Source organism: Heptranchias perlo, chromosome 23, assembly GCF_035084215.1.
Source record: "Heptranchias perlo isolate sHepPer1 chromosome 23, sHepPer1.hap1, whole genome shotgun sequence".
NCBI lineage: Eukaryota > Metazoa > Chordata > Chondrichthyes > Hexanchiformes > Hexanchidae > Heptranchias > Heptranchias perlo.
Genome location: NC_090347.1, coordinates 25,293,064 through 25,314,094, shown reverse-complemented (window position 1 = coordinate 25,314,094; position 21,031 = coordinate 25,293,064). Strand labels below are relative to the sequence as shown.

General features: G+C 40.7%; 1 protein-coding gene across 6 annotated transcripts in view; it reads left to right on the top strand.

The window, feature by feature from the left end:
- The window catches only part of LOC137341190 (septin-9-like), a 233,772-nt gene extending 225,225 nt beyond the window's left edge, over positions 1 to 8,547 (top strand). For all 6 annotated transcript variants that reach the window (XM_068004217.1, XM_068004213.1, XM_068004216.1 and 3 more), the window contains 2 exons: positions 7,059 to 7,110; positions 7,425 to 8,547. In XM_068004217.1, the coding sequence (XP_067860318.1) occupies positions 7,059 to 7,110; positions 7,425 to 7,554 (182 nt within the window). In that variant the 3' untranslated portion in view covers positions 7,555 to 8,547. The remainder of the gene's footprint in view (positions 1 to 7,058; positions 7,111 to 7,424) is intronic.
- The last annotated feature ends 12,484 nt before the right edge of the window (positions 8,548 to 21,031 follow it).

Sequence of the window (21,031 nt, the reverse complement as noted above, 5' to 3'; positions counted from 1 at the left end):
GAAGTCTGTGGTTCTGCTTGTTCGGACTATAATTTAAGTAGTTTAACGCATTTGTTACCTCCTGAGCGATGCCCTGATTTATTCTGGATCAATACATGATTGGCTGTGCCTGTTTTCTTTTACATTTCTCTGTTCGTATATCCCTCGTAATACTTTGCAGCAAGTCTTTAGGTGAGTTTTTCAGTATCTACAATCTTACTCCTGTTGTGCACTATTCCATCTATTACTGCTTACTCCTCTTTACAGTTCCAGCACTCCTATAATTTCTGGAAAATAATCTTGTTTTACTTGTGACTATTTTACTATAATATTTTTTCCCCAAAGGTCTCGTCCCTTTCTATTTCATTTCGGATTAATCGTCTGATCAGATACTGGCACACGTCAGGTTGAATCCTGAACAGCTTTTCCATTGGCTTTTGTGTTTTAGTTTACTGCTGTTAATAGTGTAGCAATGCTGTATGTAAAATTCCCTGACTCCTTCAGATCTTACCTCTGTAGCCTGATCATCATTCTTTGTCATAACAAGGACACACATGCAAGGATTTTTTTTAAAAAATAGTCTAATTAGCAGTTTGTGAATGTTTCAATAGTGCGGCCACACACAAACCAATTTGAAACTTTTACAAGCAAAAGTAATCCTTGACAGGTCCTTCATAAGCTGTATGTATCTGGTCTCCACGCTGATGCACAATGCATTGCCACTGATCCTACCTTTGCAACAGCACACCTTGTAATCCTACCGATAGTACTTCAGCTGAAATTTTTTATTAGTCTCTCAGTATTATGGAATTTTGGAACCTGTTCTTGCACGAACAAACCCTTGCCCCATTTCCCATGTTGATTGCTATTCATGAAACCAACTTCAATCAATGGTCTTAACAGTTTTCTGAGACAATGGACCAGAAATCGCTCGGAGTAGCGAGGCAATGGTCACTGCCGCTCCTGCAAATTAAATTAATGGAATTACTTACTGCGGGCTCTGTGGCGTCGAATTGCTTGAATTTAAACTTTTAAACAATTGTGCGCTATCAACCCAGCCTCTGAGCAGCGTGAGTTGCCGCGGCTGGAAATGTCTGAGAGAGGAGAAGACAAGCCCACAAAATCTGTCAGGAAGAGAAGTCACAGCCACAGATTCAGGCTGCATTGCTCAAGCAGGCAAGCAGACTTCACTCGTTTAAAGTTAGTATTCTGTATGTAATTGTGAATAAAAATTTTAATTTTTTTAATAAAAGCTAAATAATTGCACTAAATTTAGAGACAGAAGGGAAACGTTTAAACTTTTTAAAAAAATTTTTAATTTTTTTTTAATGTCCAAAAACTATTAAAATAAGGAGTAATATGAGTCTCGACATTTTTAAAAGTTAATTTTTAGTTGATTGGCAGTCGTTAAGACTGACCGTGCTGTTAAAGCTTAGTTTAGACCTGGTATATTTAAATATACTTGCTTGGCGGCATACTTAGTTACTTTCCAGCTGGGCAGATAAGCAAGTTGGCGCTTTTTCAATGATTTCTCTGCAACGTGCGATGTCCCTTTAATTCGAAGCTGTCATAATCGCCAGCGAATCACTCGGAGCAAGTTCTGGATTTCCGCGTTTCACTGCGCATGTGCGAACGCTGGAACTTGCTCCTTCAATTCGCCACTACCAACGGAGAGCGTGTTGAGCTCCCACGTTATTTCGGGAGTGATTTCTGCCCCGTGATCCTTTTTCCTGAGGGATTTTTACTCCAATAATTGACCAAACCTCACTGTCTCCATGTGTCTTTTTTGCACTGTGGGCATGGCATGTACTTAATAGATGAGACTTTTATATCGTGATGCCACCAAGTGTCCATTTAATGAGCCCAAATGCTGCTTGTTTTTAACTAAGTTTCAGTTTGACTCTTCTCATAATTTCAATTACTTCCTGCTGTCTGTCATCGTGTTTTTTCTTTGACATACTCCACCCCATTAAGTCATCCATTGATCTGTCCATTTTGTTGATGTGCTTATATATCATATAGATTGTTTTGTAATGTACTTCCAGAGTGGAAGTACTGCCAAAAGCAAGCGGTAAAATCTCACTATACTTTTGGTACCATTTTTGCCTTAAGGGTTATTATTTCAGATTTCTCATTTTGCTGCTTCTTAATCCCTTCCCTAGCTATTGCCTGAATAGTTTCATTCTCGTGCTGCTCAAATCTTTTGGCCTTTTTTTTATTGCTGCCCTTCTTCAGTCATATTGCTTTATTCTAAGGCCAGGTCTTGCTCCTAAGAAATATCTGGTATTCTACAAACTATTCTGTTTTTATTGGTGATTCTGTCAATTCACCAAATTCATAATTTTTTTTTACTAAGGTTACATATTTATGAATGATTTTTCCTGTTTTCTGCAAACATGTGGCAAATTTACAGCATGTGAAGTTTACATTTCATTTATAGTTGCAGTATTTCTCAAACTTATTCATTATTACATCCAGTTATGGCACTATGCGCCTGACATTGACTGCGTCCCCTACGGCCTCCCACTGCCTCTTGAGCATGTATCTGGAGGGCCTCTTGCCCCCGCCCCCTGCTGGTGGAAAGTGCAAATGTCCTTGAAACCACGTGTCAACGCTGCTTTCAGGTAAGTACTGAGGCTGGACAAATGCCTCGTCCTGCCTGCGTAGGAATCACTGGGCATGGGTTAGTCGCGGATCACGATACCCATGCCCGGTTAGTGGCCTAATCCAATTTAACCCCCCTAGATCTTAGAAAGTTACATACAACAGCACTTAGCAGGTCACGGCCAGCTTACAAACTTCATCATGCAGACTAGCTGACTTTTAGAGTCTGGTCTTAACCGGTCACTTCATTGCAAAGTTGATAGGTGCTAAGGAAACATTTGTAAATTTTCCTACTTCAACTGATCTACCATTCAAGTGCCTGGTCGAAAGTTACATTGTGCCTGGAGTCTTACTGTTTTGTGGTAGGATGTGGGACTTCCCTCGTGCTGTGGGTTTCAATTTCCACTCAGACACAGCCAAGCAGAAGCCAACCACTCGGAGGACAGAAGGGTAAATCAAACTATTATGCCTTCATTTGCCTCCAATCAGGTGGTTCAAGGTACCATTGATGAAAGCCTAGAAAGGAAAGTAAGAAAGACTTGCATTTATATAGAGCCTTTCACGACCTCAGGACACCCCAAAGTGCTTTACAGCCAATTAAGTACTTTTTTTTAATTGAAGTGTAGTCACTGTTGTAATGTAGGAAATGTGGCAACCAAGATGTGCGCAGCAAGATCCCACAAACAGCAATGTGATAATGATCAGATAATCTGTTTTTAGATTTTGGATGAGGGATAAATATTGGCCAGGACACCAGGGGAGAACGCTCCTGCTCTTCAAAATAGTGCAATGGAATGTTTAACATTCATCTGAGAGAGTTTAACATCTCATCCGAAAGACGGCACCTCTGTCAGTGTAGCAGACCCTCGGTACTGCACTGGAGTGTCAGTCTGGATTTTGTGCTGCAAGTCTCTGCAGTGGAACTTGATCCCATGACCTTCTAACTCTGAGATAAGAGCGCTACCACTGAGCCACGCCTGACACATGGGGCATCATTTTATTGACAGGCTGGCTGCAAATCAAAGAGGAGGGGGAGGGAGGGAGACCAAGATCGTGGGCCCTGGAAAACAGTCGGGAGGTGGGGGGGGTAGGGGGACGTGGAGGACATCGGGGTCCAGCCAGCATTGGGGATTGGTGGGGGGGGGGGGGGAAGGGCGGTCAGCTGGGATCGGTGGGGGGGCGGGTTTCAGCTGATCGCGGGGGACTTGTCGGCCAGGTGAGGTTGTTGAGCCTGGATGAAGCACTCCTGCTCCTCCAGGCCCGCAAGCAGTGCAATAAAGGCACTCACCTCATGGATCTGGCCCTTCCTACCTGCTTTTACCTGACGTGAATCGGAAACGATGAGAAACCCGAACAGGTCAGGTTAAAATCATTTAAGTTTTCCAATACACAAAGAATTAAGTACCTCAACTTTTTCAATGAGGTACATTGCCCTTTTAAGTATTGGCCAGCTGGCTTGAGGTGGGGGTGGGACTCCCTCGTTTCTTGTGCACACGCAGACAAATCTGCCTGGGTCAAACCCGGAAGTGGGCAAGTTGGAGCTGGGATGCGGTCCCGCTCCAAAAAGCTGTTATTTTAACCTCCCACCCGTTGGGTGTTAAAATTCTCCCCATGATGTGTACTATGTGGCAGGAGAAAATAACTTGCAAATTAACATGTGGCGGAGCAGCAGTGAAAGGGAGGAACAGAAAGTAAAAGGAGAAATTTAAGGATGTTGGCACCACATTTCACCCACTACTTTGTCCTGCGCAGGGCTTAGCTCAACTGAAAATCATGTTGATGTACAATATGAAAATTTTGGGTGCAAAGCATCGTAAATGCAGGCAGGATTATGTGTAATGTGAACCGTGTCAGAATTATTTTATTTCTTTAATTTTCTAAACCTAATGGCTATTCCTACTGTGGGTAATTTAACAGATTTGACTGTAAGAATGCACTGCTGCTGAACTTCTTCACTTGCACATGGCAAAGAATTAGGTTGAACTCAAAAATCTAAATTTCTTTTGTCGATAAAACACTGCAGATGAAAGCCAATGTTTTTTTTCTGAAGTTGTTTTCACATTTACTGGTTGGCATCTCTAGACACTAGAAAGGGAGCAGTGAATAATATTTGTAGGATATCCTCCTGAACTGTTCTCCCAGTGGACAGAGAGACTAATCACCCGATTCGTGGGGAAAAAAACTTACAAAAGCCTATTTATTAGCTGCTCTGTAGCATGATCTGTACATAATTGGGGCAAAGGAGCCCAATGACAGCTATCAGCACAGCTAGTAGCAAACCACATCGGATAATTTTACAGGGTATTCCTTTTCCTGTTTTATTTTTTAAAAATGTCATTTATTCCATATAGTTCCCTTCCTAGAATTCTTGATTTTTCTTCTCTCTGCATTGAAGATTACAATGCATTTAACTTTCGTTAGGTCCTTCAAGCAATGTATGTCTTTTTTTAGACAGAAATGTGTCTTCAAATTGTTAGTCAGTGTTTGGTCTGTCTGTTTTCAAAAACATGAACAAGATTACTGGATTCGAGGGGATTTCGATTTTCATGGTTACAATCTATGCTGACATTGTCTGATATGCTAAATCAAAGTTCCATCTGCCCTCTCTGGTGAACATAAAAGATCCCATGCACTTTTTAAAAAAAAAACAGGGAAGTTCTCTGTGTTCTAGATTTTTATCTCATTGCTGTTTGTGGGACCTTGCTGTGTATAAATTGGCTGCCACATTTCCCTGTATTACAATAGTGACAACAATTCATTGGCTGTAAAGTGTTTTGGGATATCCTGAGGTTGTGCAAATGCAAGTTCTTTTAAGTTTTGCAAAGCTTAATTATTTCATAAGGCACCTAATTTTGTTTGTGTGGATAACAATCTGTCTGTTGAATAACTCATAACCATAACTATGTTGAACATATGAAGCCAAGAACTTCTATCCAATCAGATATATAATCTGATACAAATTTTGCATCACTGTGTGTCTGGAGATGATGTGATCTGACCAGAATCAGCTGTTTTCTATCCAGTTGAATGCACTGTTGTCAAGATGTTGCACTTTGTTCTGCGCTCTTATGGTTATTTAACGAGGTGTGTGTGTGCATGTGCTAATGGGTCATTATTAAGTTGTGTTCTTTAAATTTTCACTGGATAACAACGACATGCAGTTATGTAGTATCTTTAACGTACATTATGCAAGGTATAATCAGACAAAGATGGACACCGAGCCAAAGAAGGAGATAGAAGGAGGGGTGACCAAATGATCTGTCAAAGGATAATATAACAAGCGTTCAGTTTGAAAACTGCACCGCAACCATTAACAAACACTGGTGCTTTTAATCAAACAGCTGTGCACCTGGTGTCTGATATTCTTGTAATCTCTGTAGTGATCTTTCACTCCTTCCCCCACCCCTGACACTTACAAAGCAAAAAATTAAAATTGTGACCAGCTAAGAGTTTTGATGAGAAATGAGAATGGTGGCCTAAGATGCAAAAATGTCATTGTTGTGAAATGTATCTTTCTTTCAGTTGAGATCTGCTTTTCTCTGTATTATCCCTTTCCCAGTAAATAAAGTTGTACATTTATAGTTCCAAAACTTTTCATCAGTGGAAAAGAGCAATTTTTGCTATCTCACTGTAGTTATGTAACAAAAAAAGGGAGAGAGACACTTAATGAATTGGATTGGAGTCCTGAACAATTGTCCTCAATGTTCAATGTTTTTTGGTCCCAGAAAAGAAAGGGGAGTGGGCTACCCATTGTGTAGATCACATTTGAATCCTGCATTCCTGGAGGTCAGGTGTGAATACAAACTGAAGTAGAAACATTAGAACTTAAGTTGCAATAATCTTTGAGAACAAGGCTACAGATAAGACTATTTGCAATTAATGCCCGACTACAGATAAGACTATTTGCAATTAATGCCCGACTACAGATAAGATTATTTGCAATTAATGCCCTATTAAGCACATTATAATCCTACCCCAATTATGTAGCCACATTATTGTGGTGGCAAACACTGGGAGCCCTGGTTCACTTGCTCTGTGTTACCTACCTATCAGTGTATGTTCTGCCTACTCTGAGGATGAACCTCATGCCTGTAGGTAGATATGAGTTGCAGCTCCAATGTGCTACCGTAATACATGTTAGGTTTTCGAATGTTGTGGTGATGTCCACTTCTAGGTTGGAGATGAGGCAGTGCCAGATCACCACCACCTTTGAGAGATGTCAGTGGAATTACTGCATTGAGTTTGTTTTGCATTTTCATTGATGGCAAGCATGATTGCAGCATAAAATCCAAATGCTTAACTAGACCATGAGGTGACCAATACAATAACAAAGATAATGTGATGGATGTAAATTAAAGGCTCTCCTTACACCGCTATTCTGTTGATTTGAACATTACAATAGATTATGTAGTATATGAAGCATTAAAATGAATCACAACAAATTCTACATTAACTTTTTTTAATGTCTCTTACAGTGGAAAATATGTCTCACTGCGAATTTGCCTATTTGCGTGATCTGCTGATAAGGTTAGTTGAGAAGGGGGTGCTCTGCAAGGAAACCTATCCCATACTCTTATTTTGCCTTTGTAATTGTAGCTGGTATGCTGTACCATGTGCAATTTATTTTAAAAAGTGATTGTGTCAGTGATTGTAGGTTTATTTCCAGTAAAATGTTTCACTACAGAAGCAGCAGTGTACAGCGTTATTCATGAATTGCACTGTTAAATGTAATTTCTAGGTTGAAACAATGTATAACTGTGATTGCAAATAGAACAGTTTAAAATGATTCAGTATATCAAGTTTCTTATTCTGATCATGACACTGTACTAAATATCCCTCAGGACTCACATGCAGAATCTCAAAGATGTAACCAGTACCATTCACTATGAAGCATACAGAGTCCAGCGGCTGAGTGAGGGAAATGGGTTTTCCAATGGACTAGCAGAAAAAGATTTGAACAGCAACATGTAAAACATATATGGCTTTTCCTTCAGGCTGCTGAATTTATTTGACCAGCTAATAATTTAGGTATAAAGTATGTGGCACTGCTTGTCTTAAGATAATTTATTCCACACTATGCTGTTCTGTTCACAAACAAATGACTATTACACATCACAAAATGAAGTGGTGCACACTTGCTTTATTTTTGTATTGTTTTGCTTCATAGATTACCTTTTTAGATATGCATGAGACCAAAGGGGAATATTACAAAATGTTTTGCAGAAAACCACAAAATTGATTTTTGTGGATGAGGTTTTTTTATGTAATAAAAATAAATTGTTCAGGGAGAAACATTAAAGCAAAGTTGTCTCAATTTGTGAACAGAATGCTTTGGTGGATTAAAAATTGCTTTTAATACTATTGCAGTGCTAAAGCTAAATAAGTGTTCTACAGGACAAAAAAAGAATGTAATTGGCTTAATTATTACTGCTCTATTTATTTCCAATATATTGCTAGCATGATTCAGTATATCAAAACACGGCCGACTGACATGTATTCAAGAAAATCCCAAAGCTATCTTTGTTCCTTGACAGCTTTAATTGGAGAAGTGAAAGAAAACACATAATGGAAACATTTACATTTATGAAGTAAGGTGGTGGCTGTTGTAAAAAGAGACAAGCTCTTTAGTGATGTAAACAATGTTAAACGGTGGGTAGAAAAATTGCTTCTTTGCCAAAGTATGTATTGCTCACTGAAAGATATAAAGAGTTCATTTTCATTAAAATGAGGCACTTCTTGGATTTTTATCCATCTAAACAAAGTGTAAAAGGACTGTCACATTAGTTACTCAGTATTTTGAAAATGTAATTATATTGAAAATTGAAGCTTATCTTTTGTCTTTCATTGTATGACCTTTTTATGTGCATTTTTTTCAGTTTACATTCATTGTCAAATTAGACTTTTTGTATAAAATAAAAATGTGTGTTTGATATATATTTCCTAAAATAAAAATCGCAAATTTAATGTTTTTAACTGCCTTTTGTTATTTGACCGTGTCTGCTCATTTATGTGTTGGTGTTCAATGTGGTCATATTGAAGAAAACACTTCAGTAGTAAAAACAAATTTGGGTTGGTTGAGTTTTTTTTACATTCTTGGGGTTTTTAAAAATTCATTCATGAGATGTAGGCAACGCTGGCGAGGCCGGCATTTATTCCCCACCACTAATTGCCCTCGAGAAAGTGGTGGTGAGCTCCCTTCTTGAACCGCTGCAGTCCGTGTGGTGAAGGTTCTCCCACAGTGCTGTTAGGTAGGGAGTTCCAGGATTTTGACCCAGCGATGATGAAGGAACGGCGGTATATTTCCAAGTTGGGATGATGTGTGACTTGGAGGGGAACATGCAGGTGGTGTTGCTCCCATGCGCCTGCTGCCCTTGTCTTTCTAGGTGGTAGAGGTCGTGGTTTGGGAGGTACTGTCGAAGAAGCCTTGGCGAGTTGCTGCAGTGCATCCTATAGATGATAATCATTGCAGTCACGCTGCACCGGTGGTGAAGGGAGTGAATGTTTCGGGTGGTGGATGGGATGCCAATCAAGCGGGCTGCTTTGTCCTGGATGGTGTCGAGCTTCTTGAGTGCAGCTCCATCACACTCCTGACTTGTGCCTTGTAGATGGTGGAAAGGCTTTGGGGAGTCAGGAGGTGAGTCACTCGCCGCAGAATATCCAGCCTCTGACCTGCTCCTGTAGCTGCAGTATTTATGTGGCTGGTTCAGTTAAGTTTCTGGTCAATGGTGACCCCCAGGATGTTAATGGTGGGGGATTCGGCGATGGTAATGCCATTGAATGTCAAGGGGAGGTGGTCAGACTCTCTCTTGTTGGAGATGGTCATTGCCTGGCACTTGTCTGGCACGAATGTTACTTGCCACTTATCAGCCTGGATGTTGTCCCGGTCTTGCTGCATGCGGTCCACGGACTGCTTCATTATCTGAGAGGTTGCGAATGGAACTGAACACTGTGCAATCATCAGCGAACATCCCCATTTCTTACTTATGATGGAGGGAAAGTCATTGATGAAGCAGCTGAAGATGTTGGGCCTTGGACACTGCCCTGAGGAACTCCTGCAACAATGTCCGGGGGCTGAGATGTTTGGCCTCCAACAACCACTACCATCTTCCTTTGTGCTAGGTGTGACTCCAGCCACCGGAGAGTTTTCCCCGTTTCCCATTGACTTCAATTTTACTGGAGCTCCTTGATGCCACACTCTCAAATGCTGCCTTGATGTAAAGGGCAGTCACTCTCACCTCACTTCTGGAATTCAGCTCTTTTGTCCATGTTTGGACCAAGGCTGTAATGAGGTGTGGAGCCGAGTGGTACTGACGGAACCAAAACTGAGCGTCGGTGAGCAGGTTATTGGTGAGTAAGTGCCGCTTGATAGCACTGTCGATGACACTTTCCATCGCTTTGCTGCTGATTGAGAGTAGACTGATGGGGATGTAATTGGCCGGATTGGATTTGTCCTGCTTTTTGTGGATAGGACATACCTGGGCAATTTTCCACTTAATCGGATAGATACCAGTGTTGTAGCTGTACTGGAACAGCTTGGCTAGAGGCGTGGCTAGTTCTGGAGCACAAGTCTTCAGCGCTACAGCTGGGATGTTATCGGGCCCATAACCTTTGCTGTATCCAGTGCACTCGGCCGTTTCTTGATATCACGTGGAGTGAATTGAATTGGCTGATGACTGGCTTCTGTGATGGTGGAGATCTTGGGAGGAGGTGGAGATGGATCATCCCCTCTGCACTCCTGGCTGAAGATGTTTGCAAATGGTTCATCCGTGTCTTTTGCACTCGTGCTGGGCTTTGCTATCATTGAGGATGGGAATATTCACGGAACCATCTCCTCCCGTTGGTTGTTTAATTGTCCACCACCATTCAGAACTGGATGGGGCAGGACTGCAGAGCTTTGATCTGATCCGTTGGTTGTGGGATTGCTCAGCTCTGTCTATAGCATGTTGCTTCCGCTGTTGAGCATGCATGTAGTCCTGTGTTGTAGCTTCACCAGGTTGCCACCTCATTTTTAGGTACGCTTGGTGCCGCTCCTGGCATGCTCTTCACTCCTCGTTTGAACCAGGGTTCATCTCCTAGCTTATTGGTAATGGCAGAGTGAGGGATGTATTTGACTAGTCTGTGGGACAGCTCTCCCAATTTTGGCGACAAGTCCCCAGATGTTAGTGAGGAAGACTTTGCAGGGTGGACTGGGCTTGGTTTGCCTTTGCCGGGTCCAGTGCCTAGTGGTCCGTCCAATTTTATTATTCTTACGACTTTTTGTAGTGGGATTGTGCAACTGAGTGGCCTGCATTTCAGAGGGCAGTTAAGAATCAACCACATTGCTGTGGGTCTGGAGTCACATATAGACCAGACTGGGTAAGGACAGTAGGTTTCCTTCCCGAAAGGGCATTAGTGAAGCAGATGGGTTTTTACAACAATCTGGTAGTTTCACGGTCACCATTACTGATACGAGTTTTTTGTTCCAGATTTTATTTAATTAACTGAATTTAAATTCCCCAGCTGCCGTGGCGGGATGTAAACTCATGTCTCCGGATTATTAGTCCAGGCCTCTGGCTTACTAGTCCAGTAACATAACCACTAAGCTACCGTACCCTTTGTGGACATCTCATTTATTGCCTATCCCTGGTTGCCCCGAGGAGGTAGTGGTTGGCTACCTTCTTGAACCTCTGCAGTCCGTGTGGGTTTGATACAACTAAGTTGCTTGCTTGGCCACTTCAGAGGGAAGTTAACAGTTGATGTGGGACTGGAGTCGCATTTGGCCAGATTGGGTAAGGACTGCAGATTTCCTTCCCTAAAGGACAAACATTAGTGAACCAGTTGGGTTTTTATGACAATCTGCTAGATTCATTTTTACTGATGCCATCTTTTTTTATTTCCAGATTATTTTTGCTGAATTACAATTCTCAAACCGCCATGGTCAGATTTGAACTCAAGTTCTCCAGTAACAAAACCACTGCACTACCCTAATTTAAAAATGAAAATTAATTTGCCCAAGGAAAATTCTGAAAATTGTTTGTATCTAGTGAAAGTTTTCGAACCAATATTACCACTTAATCTCGTGTCGAGCCCATTTGGACATATAAGAATGCCGTGGTTTAAATGTGGCAAATAGTTAGGAGTCAGGGCAGTCAGTGCTCTGCCTAGCAATAAGAAAGCTGGTAACCAAAGTGTTACAAAGGATGAGATTAGAATGCAACCCTTGTCAGAGTAATTATTGGTTTAACTGGCACTTGCCCAATCAAAAACAACTGGAATGGATTTAGCTCATTTCAGCCAACAGGTTGAATTCCGATTTACTAGGCTGGGGCAAATCAGGAAATGGGAGTCTTTCTGACATAAGGGGGACCCTGGTCAGTATATCTGAGTTAGGATAATGGAATTTAAAAGCTGGAATTCAATGGAACAGTTATTTTTATTATTAACTACAAGAATGGAGCTTGAACAACAGAAAACCCCTAGATGGAAATGTAGCCTTAAATTCATGGCCAGTTGTTTATATATTCTGACGAGCTTGAGTGTGTGGTTTTCCTTTGCTCCTGCACTTATTAATTATCCAATGCATAATACTAAGATATTAGTGAAAGGCTAATAGAGGATGTGAACACATGAAACCTGACCTGAAGGTGAACAGCATCTTGCGACTCATAGTTTAATCTGTGCAGTTTTTCCCTCGTAGTGATTTGTAAATAAACTGTTTATACATGAATGTGACTAGATAAACTGCAAGTGACCAAGTTGTAAACTTGAGATGTAGTCTATTTGCAGAGTGAAGATGTTCATGTTATTCTCAAGATGGTCTATTTACAACGCATCTAATTTTAGTTTCACATCACAAATGTGGAAGGAAAGTACTAAAAGTTTCCACTGGTCCCAGACCACACATGTGAAGGAAAACCAGATTCTCTCAACCTTCCGAAGTCCCATTCATCTCTTCTGGATATTTTGGGACAAATGGAAAAGCTTCTCGACTTAATTTTTGACTATCTTAGACGTGAGCATTTCTTTCAAAACTGTAGGTGTTGCAAATTTTTCAGATAGTTTCAAGCTTTGTGTTCAGTGTGCTAGAAGTTTATTTTTTATATGGGTGTTTTCATCCACTATCAGAACATGGTTAGTTGTAATCAGTGCCTGGAAGAAAAGGAGCTTCCTATTTTGTAGCTGCAATTCTGTTTGTAGATATAGACTAATACCATTAATGTCTGGTTGGCAAAATTGCTCCATTTAGTGATGACTTGCCCTTGTTCAAAGACTGTTACTGATTTGTGAATTTATTAATGGCACTTTTGGATCAATTGGTTTTGTGCTAGTTTGGAGCCACTTGGTCACTATCTCCCTGCAAGGCCTCCTTTTCTTTTCAGTAGGTTTTTCTCTCTTTGGTTTATAATTCATTTTTGATTTTAATTCTGTTGTAGTCAGGAACCTCTTTTAATTTTAATGTTTTGACCACTGGTTATTTCAGCAACTCGTATAGTTGGTCTCTTCCAGTTTAAAACAAGATGGATAGATACACATTTAGTTTTAAATGGTTCAGGAATTAACCTGTTTGTGAACTTGTATATTGAAATGTTACTATTTAAATTGCATTCGCAATCTTCTCAATTTTACTATGATATGCATATAGACGAACAGCTCAGCAATCAGAGCAGCCATTCCGAAAGTACATAAACACAACAAAATCATTACGTGCCGTTCTAATCTTCATTAGCCAATTCTACCATTTGTTTTAATGAACTAAGACATATTTGACTATCATGCTGTAGTGAAAATATAGTGTACCGTGCCGGAAGGAGTCCTTATCTAAGGAAGGATATACTTGTCTTGGAGGCGGTGCAACGAAAGTTCACTAGATTGATTGCTGGAATGAGAAGGTTTCCCAAGAGGAGAGGTTGAGTAGAATGGGCCTATACTCTGGAGTTTAGAAGAATGAGAGGTGATCTCATTGAAACATACAAGATTCTGAGGGGGCTTGAAAGGGTAGATGCTGAGAGGTTGTTCCCCCTGGCTGGCGAGTCTAGAACTAGGGGACATAGTATCAGGATGAGGGGTCAGACATTTATGACAGAGATGAGGAATTTCTTCTTCGAGTGTGGTGAATCTTTGGAATTCTCTACCCCAGAGGACTGTGGATGCGCAGTTGTTGAATATATTCAAGGCTGAGATAGTTAGATTTTTGGACTCTAAGGGAATCAAGGGATATGGAGATCGGGTGGGAAAATGGAGTTGAAGCCAAAGATCAGCCATGATCTTATTGAATGGCGGAGCAGGCTTGAGGTGCCGTATGGCCTGCTCCTGCTCCTATTTCTTAAGAGTCGGAATTAGACTCCAGTCTGCAATTCCCAAGTGGAAAGTTCTAAATTTGAGAACTATTGACAGTCATATTGCTTGGTCTCCTTTTAAAATCAAAAATGACCTGTACATTAAGAATGTGAACATCAAAATCAATTTATAATAAATGAAACCAGATTGGAATCATTAGTATTTCTCATCACCCAATGTTGTTTGAAACACAAATATTTGCTTTATGCAGTACATCCTTAAACTTTTTTAACAGCCCTGTTGAACAGTACTTAATTCCCTAATAACCTAGAGGAATGTAAGGGTGAGTAAGTAATATTTTTTAGCACCAATGCTCAGAACAGAATTCAAAAACTTTTTTAATACAACATTGGAAGAGACATCTCTTTAACATGTGAATGTATTTTTGCAGATATAAAATTGATACATTAATTTGTTTATTGAAATATAAACTGTTAGAATTTCAAACATCACATCTGCTGCACAGGTAGAATTTGAAATCTGCTCTTTTAGAGTTTTTTATTTAAATATATTGATATATTTTCTGATTATGAAAATGAGGAATGTAAGTATTGGAAATATAATCTCTTCCTGTTTTTAGCAGTTAGCATTTGATATTTACCAGCCAGATGCAGAGCAAAGCTCCTTTTGTTTTACCTTAACAATGTGTATTCGCCTAATTTCAGAAAACCAACCCCTACTTTATTTTTTTCCACTTACCCACAACAGCCATCTTCACGGTGTCTCAAAGAAAGCTGAATTCACATGATGTTTTTAAATTTAAAAAAAACGAGGATCAGCATTATTTTATTGAAATAACCACTTTCATTATAACTGAGTTTGAATTCAGCCCAAAACTGATGGGATTTAAATCTCCTCCCTGACTGTCGGGTCCCTCAGTGAAATGAGCTCGGACAATGGTACATAATTAATCAAGTTGATGGCTAGTGTGGTGATTAGATATAAATTTATTTTGGGGATATTATTAGGAATTTGGGTGTAAGAAGCATTTTAGTGGGAATCAGACAGTTTTGTTGGCCTGGAATTTACTCTGAGCGTCGAACGAACAGCACCCGCCACTCATTAGATTTGAACTTGCCCACAAACGATCCACGGGCTTAAGTGCGGGAACTTCCTCTAATGGTGAGCTGCAAAAAGTGCAGCGTCCTCTCCCGGGCATCTGTGAGCTGTATGAACGGGGAAAGGATCGCTCTGTCCCCAAAACTAATCAGATTGAAGCGTCCTTGACCAGCTGCACAGAGTCAGAACCAGGAAGTGCAAGCTCCAACAGTTAATGTAAAATCAGTTAGAGAAAGCAAAATAAAGAGAGGGCAAGGAATATTGAATTAAAAGACACAGGTAATTTTTTAGATCTCCAACCACAATTAAAATGGGAAAGAATAAGACTCCACATTTTTAAAAGTTAATTTTCAGTGCCAGAAAGATTGTTTGGCAATCATTAAGACTTACCGGGCCGTTAAAAGTTAGTTTAGACCTAAAAAGCCCAGTGCACCTTTTTCTGTGCTGATTAGTTTGTTTCCAGCTGGGCAGTGCAGCAACTTCGCACTGGTCCATTCATTTCACCTGTTGGCCAGAGGCTGCAGAAACCTATTGAGGTTAATTCGAATTGCGAACAAAGACACTGACTTTTGAACTGAGGTGACCTGGAGTTCAGTCACTGGTCTGAACTGGCCAGAACCGGTTTGAATTCATTCCGCTTTTTAGAGGGACAAAGGAACTGTGATGAGACACCAGTCCTTATTGAGGAAAGGAGTAATGAGGTGATGCTACCTAGTCCCTTGGAACAGAGCCAATCAGGGGATGACATCGATCACTCCAGCAACTTTGAGCCAACCAGAGAAGACAGCATCATTCGAAAAGACCGACTTGGGAATAAAACTGAAGAATTGCTGGCTTGGTGCCAGTGTGGTTTGTTTGTTTTTGAGGGAGACTCCGGAGACTAACCATCGTGGAAGTGGGAACCCTACATCAGGGACGTAGAGACTACGTCAGGGACGTAGAGACGACGTCTGGAGTGAGAAAGAGAATTGCCTGGCCAGCAGTATCTCTCCGGGTAATATAATATCCTTTCTATTCTGTGACCACTCGGGGAGTGTTCGTCAGAAAGACCTAGTGGGTGTGCGTTTAAATCCTAATACTCAGGGAGTGTTAGTCAGCTAGTGGGTGTGCGTTTAAATCCTAGTTTGAGTATAAAACTGTATAACCTGCTGTAAACTGCATGCCTATATCTAACTAGACGTATAAGCGGTATGTACATGATCTAATAAGGTTAATAAAGCGAATTGAGAATTAAGAGAGAATTGACTCTTCCTCTGTGTAACAAGCCAAAACCGTTAACCGGTGACTTCCGGTCAACACACCGGTGAGCTGTCCTTCCTGTGCAGCTTTCAAATGAGCAGGGAACTTCCAGATTTGTGCCTTTGCACTCGCCAGAAGTTGCTCTTCCAATTGCCTTTAAATAACGGTGAGCGCTGTTCGGGTCTCCGTTATTTTTGGAGCAAATTCCGGGCCATTGTATCTCTAACTTGGGCTAAACATCACCTGACTGGGCTTTCTGTTTAACCTGAATGCAAAAAGGGAGAGAGGGAAATGTGCCATTCACCAGCACCGATATCCTTTCATTTGAGCAAAAAAAAAAATCTGTCTGCCCCACCCCTTCAGAAAATTACAGTAGGTAGAGTCTCTCTCTTTTGTATACATATTAAAACATAACTTATGTTTACCAGAAAATTGCAATAATGTTTCTTTAACAGACCTTTTACCTTCGGCACGAACCATTGTCGGGTCATTTTAAGCAAATGTCCTATATCTCATCTCTCAATGTTCCTTTTTCCTGCTGAAAAATAACTTGGAATGGAACATTTCTTCCATTTTGTTCTTTGAGGGGAAAAGCAGTTTAAGAGAAAGGTCATGGTTTTTGGCACGTAATGAGAACGAATAGTTTCCAGATGTTTGCTTTCCTGATTGCCACATGATCTGGAACACTGATGTGGTAAAAACAGTTTTTATCAACAAGACAGCAGTGTACGCATAAAGTTGGGCTAATTCTTGCAATTTTTATTGCTTAGGCTAGAGTTATGAAGTGCAATTTATGGGCCGATGGGACAGTTATGTTATGATATCCATGCATATAAAAAGAATTAAATGGGTGGGAGTCATTCACTGTGTATACTGGGGATGGATACACGTGGAAATTTTTTTAATGGAATAAGGGTCAAATTATTGGAAATGTTAGATTAATCCCAAGACCTGTCAGGTTGATAACACAAGTGAGAACGAGGCAGAATATAGAAAGTTCAGAGGGGAAGTGAAAAAGAAAATAAGAGGGGCAAAGAGAGAGTATGAGAATAGACTGGCAGCCAACATAAAAGGGAATCCAAAAGTCTTCTACAGGCATGTAAACAGGTAGAAAAAGGGGGGGGGGTGAGGCCGATTAGGGACCATAAAGGAGATCTACTCATGGGGGCAGAGGGGATGGCCAAGGTAGTAAATGAGTACTCTGCATCTGTCTTTACCAAGGAAGAAGATGCTGCCAGATTCTCAGTAAAGGAAGATATATTTGAGATACTGGATGGGCTAAAAATTGATAAAGAAGAGGTACTTGAAAGGCTGGCTGTACTTAAAGTAGATAAGTCACCCGGTCCGGAAGGCACGCATCCTAGGTTGCTGAGGGAAGTAAGGGTGGAAATTGTGGAGTTGCTGGCCATAATCTTCCAAACGTCCATAGATGCGGGGCTGGTGCTAGCGGACTGGAGAATTGCAAATGTTACACCCTTGTTCAAGAAAGGGTGTAAGGATAAACCCAGCAACTATAGGCCTGTCAGTTTAAACTCAGTGGTGGGGAAACTTTTAGAAACGATAATCCGGGACAGAATTAACAGTCATTTGGATGAGGGTGGATTGATTAGGGAAAGCCAGCACGGATTTGTTAAAGGCAAATCGTGTTTAACTAACCTGATAGGGTTTTTTGATGAGGTAACAGAGAGGGTAGATGAGGGCAATGCAGTTGATGTGGTGTATATGGACTTTCAAAAGGCGTTTGATGAAGTGCTGCATGATGGACATCAAGATTGCGGCCCATGGAATAAAGGGGGTAGTAGCAACATGGATACAGAATTGGCTAAGGGACAGGAAACAGAGAGTAGTGGTGAACGGTTGTTTTTCGGATTGGAGGGAGGTGAAGAGTAGTGTTCCCCAGGGGTTATTGCTGGGACCACTACTTTTCTTGATATATATTAATGACTTGGACTTGGGTGTACAGGGCACAATTTCAAAATTTGCAGATGACACAAAACTTGGAAGTGTAGTAAACAGTGAGGAGGATAGTGATAGATTTCAAGAGGATATAGACAGGCTGGTGGCATGGGCGGACACGTGACGGATGAAATTTAACACAGAAAAATGCGAAGTGATACATTTCGGTAGGAAGAACGAGGAGAGGCAATATAAACTAGAGGGCATAACTCTAAAAGTGATACAGGAACAGAGAGATCTGCGGGTATATGTGCACAGATCATTGAAGGTGGCAGGGCAGGTTGAGAAGGTGGTTTAAAAAGCATACGGGATCCTGGGCTTTAGAAATAGAAGCATAGAGTACAAAAATATGGAAGTCATCATGAACCTTTATAAAACACTGGTTCGGCCACAACTGGAGTATTATGTCCAGTTCTGGGCACTGCATTTCAGGTAAGATGTGAAGAGAGGATGCAGAAGAGATTTACTAGAACGATTCCAGGGATGAGGAACTTTAGATATGTGGATGTACTGGAGATGCTGGGACTGTTCTCCTTGGAACAGAGAAGGTTGAGAGGAGATTTGATAGAGGTATTCAAAATCATGAAGGGTCTAGACAGAGTGGATAGAGAAAAACTGTTCACATTGGCGGAAGGATCAAGGACTAGAGGACATAGATTTAAGGTGATTGGCAAAAGAACCAAAGGTGACATGAGGAAAAGCTTTTTTACGCAGCAAGTGGTTAGGATCTGGAATGCACTGCCCGAGGGGGTGGTGGAGGCAGATTCAATCATGGCCTTCAAAAGAGAACTGGATAAGCAATTGAAAAAATTAGCAGGGCTACGGGGAAAGGGCAGGGGAGTGGGACTAGCTGGATTACTCTTGCATAGAGCTGGCGCAGACTCGATGGGCCAAATGGCCTCCTTCCGTGCTGTAACCTTTCTATGATTCTATATTTTGAATAGTACCCAGTTTTCAATCCAAGAGTTGCTTATTTTTCTTTGAAGTAGCGTGCACTTAATTTAAGAATGGGAACAATTTCCAATTGTGGATTAATTTTCTGACATCTTTGTTGCAGTGTATGACTGATTTATAAGATGTATCCCACAAAATGACCTGAAGCTCATTCACGTATGTGATTCGCCTTCACTGCCTACATTGCATTTTCTGCAAAATTGGAGAATTCAGACATCGAATCTTACTACACATGGGAAGTGTAAAAATTGTCAGGATCCATTGCAGCTTATCATACAATGCTAACCATTTGCCCTACTGATGGAGCGCAACCTTTTTACAAAAAATTCTTTATTTTAATTCTTTCAGAAACTGCCTTCCCTGACAAACATTTTTGACAGATATGGAAAACTAGAGATCAAGATGAGGTACTTTTTATCCCACTAAGCCTGGACTTTTCAATCAGTTTTTTTAACACTGGCAGTAACCCGTTTAAAATAAATGGATTATCATCGGCACGAAAATAACACACATCAGAAAAGCCAGGCTTACTGGAACATAGGAATATTCGGAACAGGAGTAGGCCATTCAGCCCCTTGGGCATTCTCTGCCGTTCAATTAGATCATGGCTGATCTGCACCTCAATTCCATTCTCCTGCCTTTGCTTCGATACCCCTTTCTAACAATTGGTTTAAGACTACTGGTTTCAGACTGATGCAAGGTTGTTTCTTTTGTATGTCTTGCGTGATAGTTACGTAGTCCCAAAATACAAGACTTTCCCTTCGGTAGCTTTCATTTGATTCCTAATAGATAAATAATTTTTTAAAAATTGATTGACATAAGGACACCTGCAAGCTTTATGGAAAAAAGATTAGAATATTTTGTGGTGATGAGATAGAATATACAGAATTTAATAGAGCAATTTTTCCTTGGAACAGTTTATTTACTGTGTGGTGTTGATATTCATTACTTTTTACAATTATGTTTCTAATGCCTGAAACTGGTACTTCACGTCATTTTGGAGAAGCATGAGCAAGAGCTACTTGATGGCATGTCGAGCATCGTGGAAAATTGGAAATATCCTTGAAATGTTTTTTGTTACTGAACAATATAATTTTGTTTCCCATTAGCATTTCCTCTCAGTAGTCAAAAGACTGCTCATTTTTGTCTGTTTTCTTGAACAGATATACAGGAGCATTTTAATTGATTGTGTTGCGATGAGTCTGAACACTTCCTTTTCACCTCTAGGTTTAAATTTAGCTTTTACAAATTTTGAATCTGCTGTTGATGTTCTGTTGAGTTCAGTGGCGCTGGTCACTCTTGTAAGCGAACCCTGAAACTCTGGCTTTCTGGAGTTAACTTGCACTGCCCAATATCCACTTATATGATAACGTAACCTGGGGCATGTAACAATGTGCCTCCTTTGCACATGAACTGCTATTGTGCCTTTTGCAAACGCCCTTTTGACTTCCCCAATCTTCTGGTGGCTAGAACTGATGAACACTCTGATGATATGAGATCAATGCAAATTCAAGAAACAGGTTTATTTTGAAGAATGCATGACTGAACAGGATAGCATTTCCAGACTTTTTAAGATTCGTTGATCATGTTTCCCATGGCAACAAAGTTATGCTGCCTTATCCTGCAGAGCAGACTGGAGGCTCACTTGTAAACTTTCCTTTCTTTCTGATCGGTCTCCAGCTGTGAAAATCAACAAACAAGAATCTAATTCTCAGTCCACAGCTAGGCCTGCCTTCTCACAGCCTTTTTTGGAACTGACTAATGATCTTGCACATGGGATTTTTCTCTCCATTTTGTTACTTCAGGCCAGAGGAAGTGGGGAATGGGGAGGCTGGTGGTCTTCTGTCTCTCTAAATTCTTCCCTGTTCACTGAATTGTCTGCCCATAAATAAAACAGTCTGCCGCTTCTTCCCCTTATCCTACA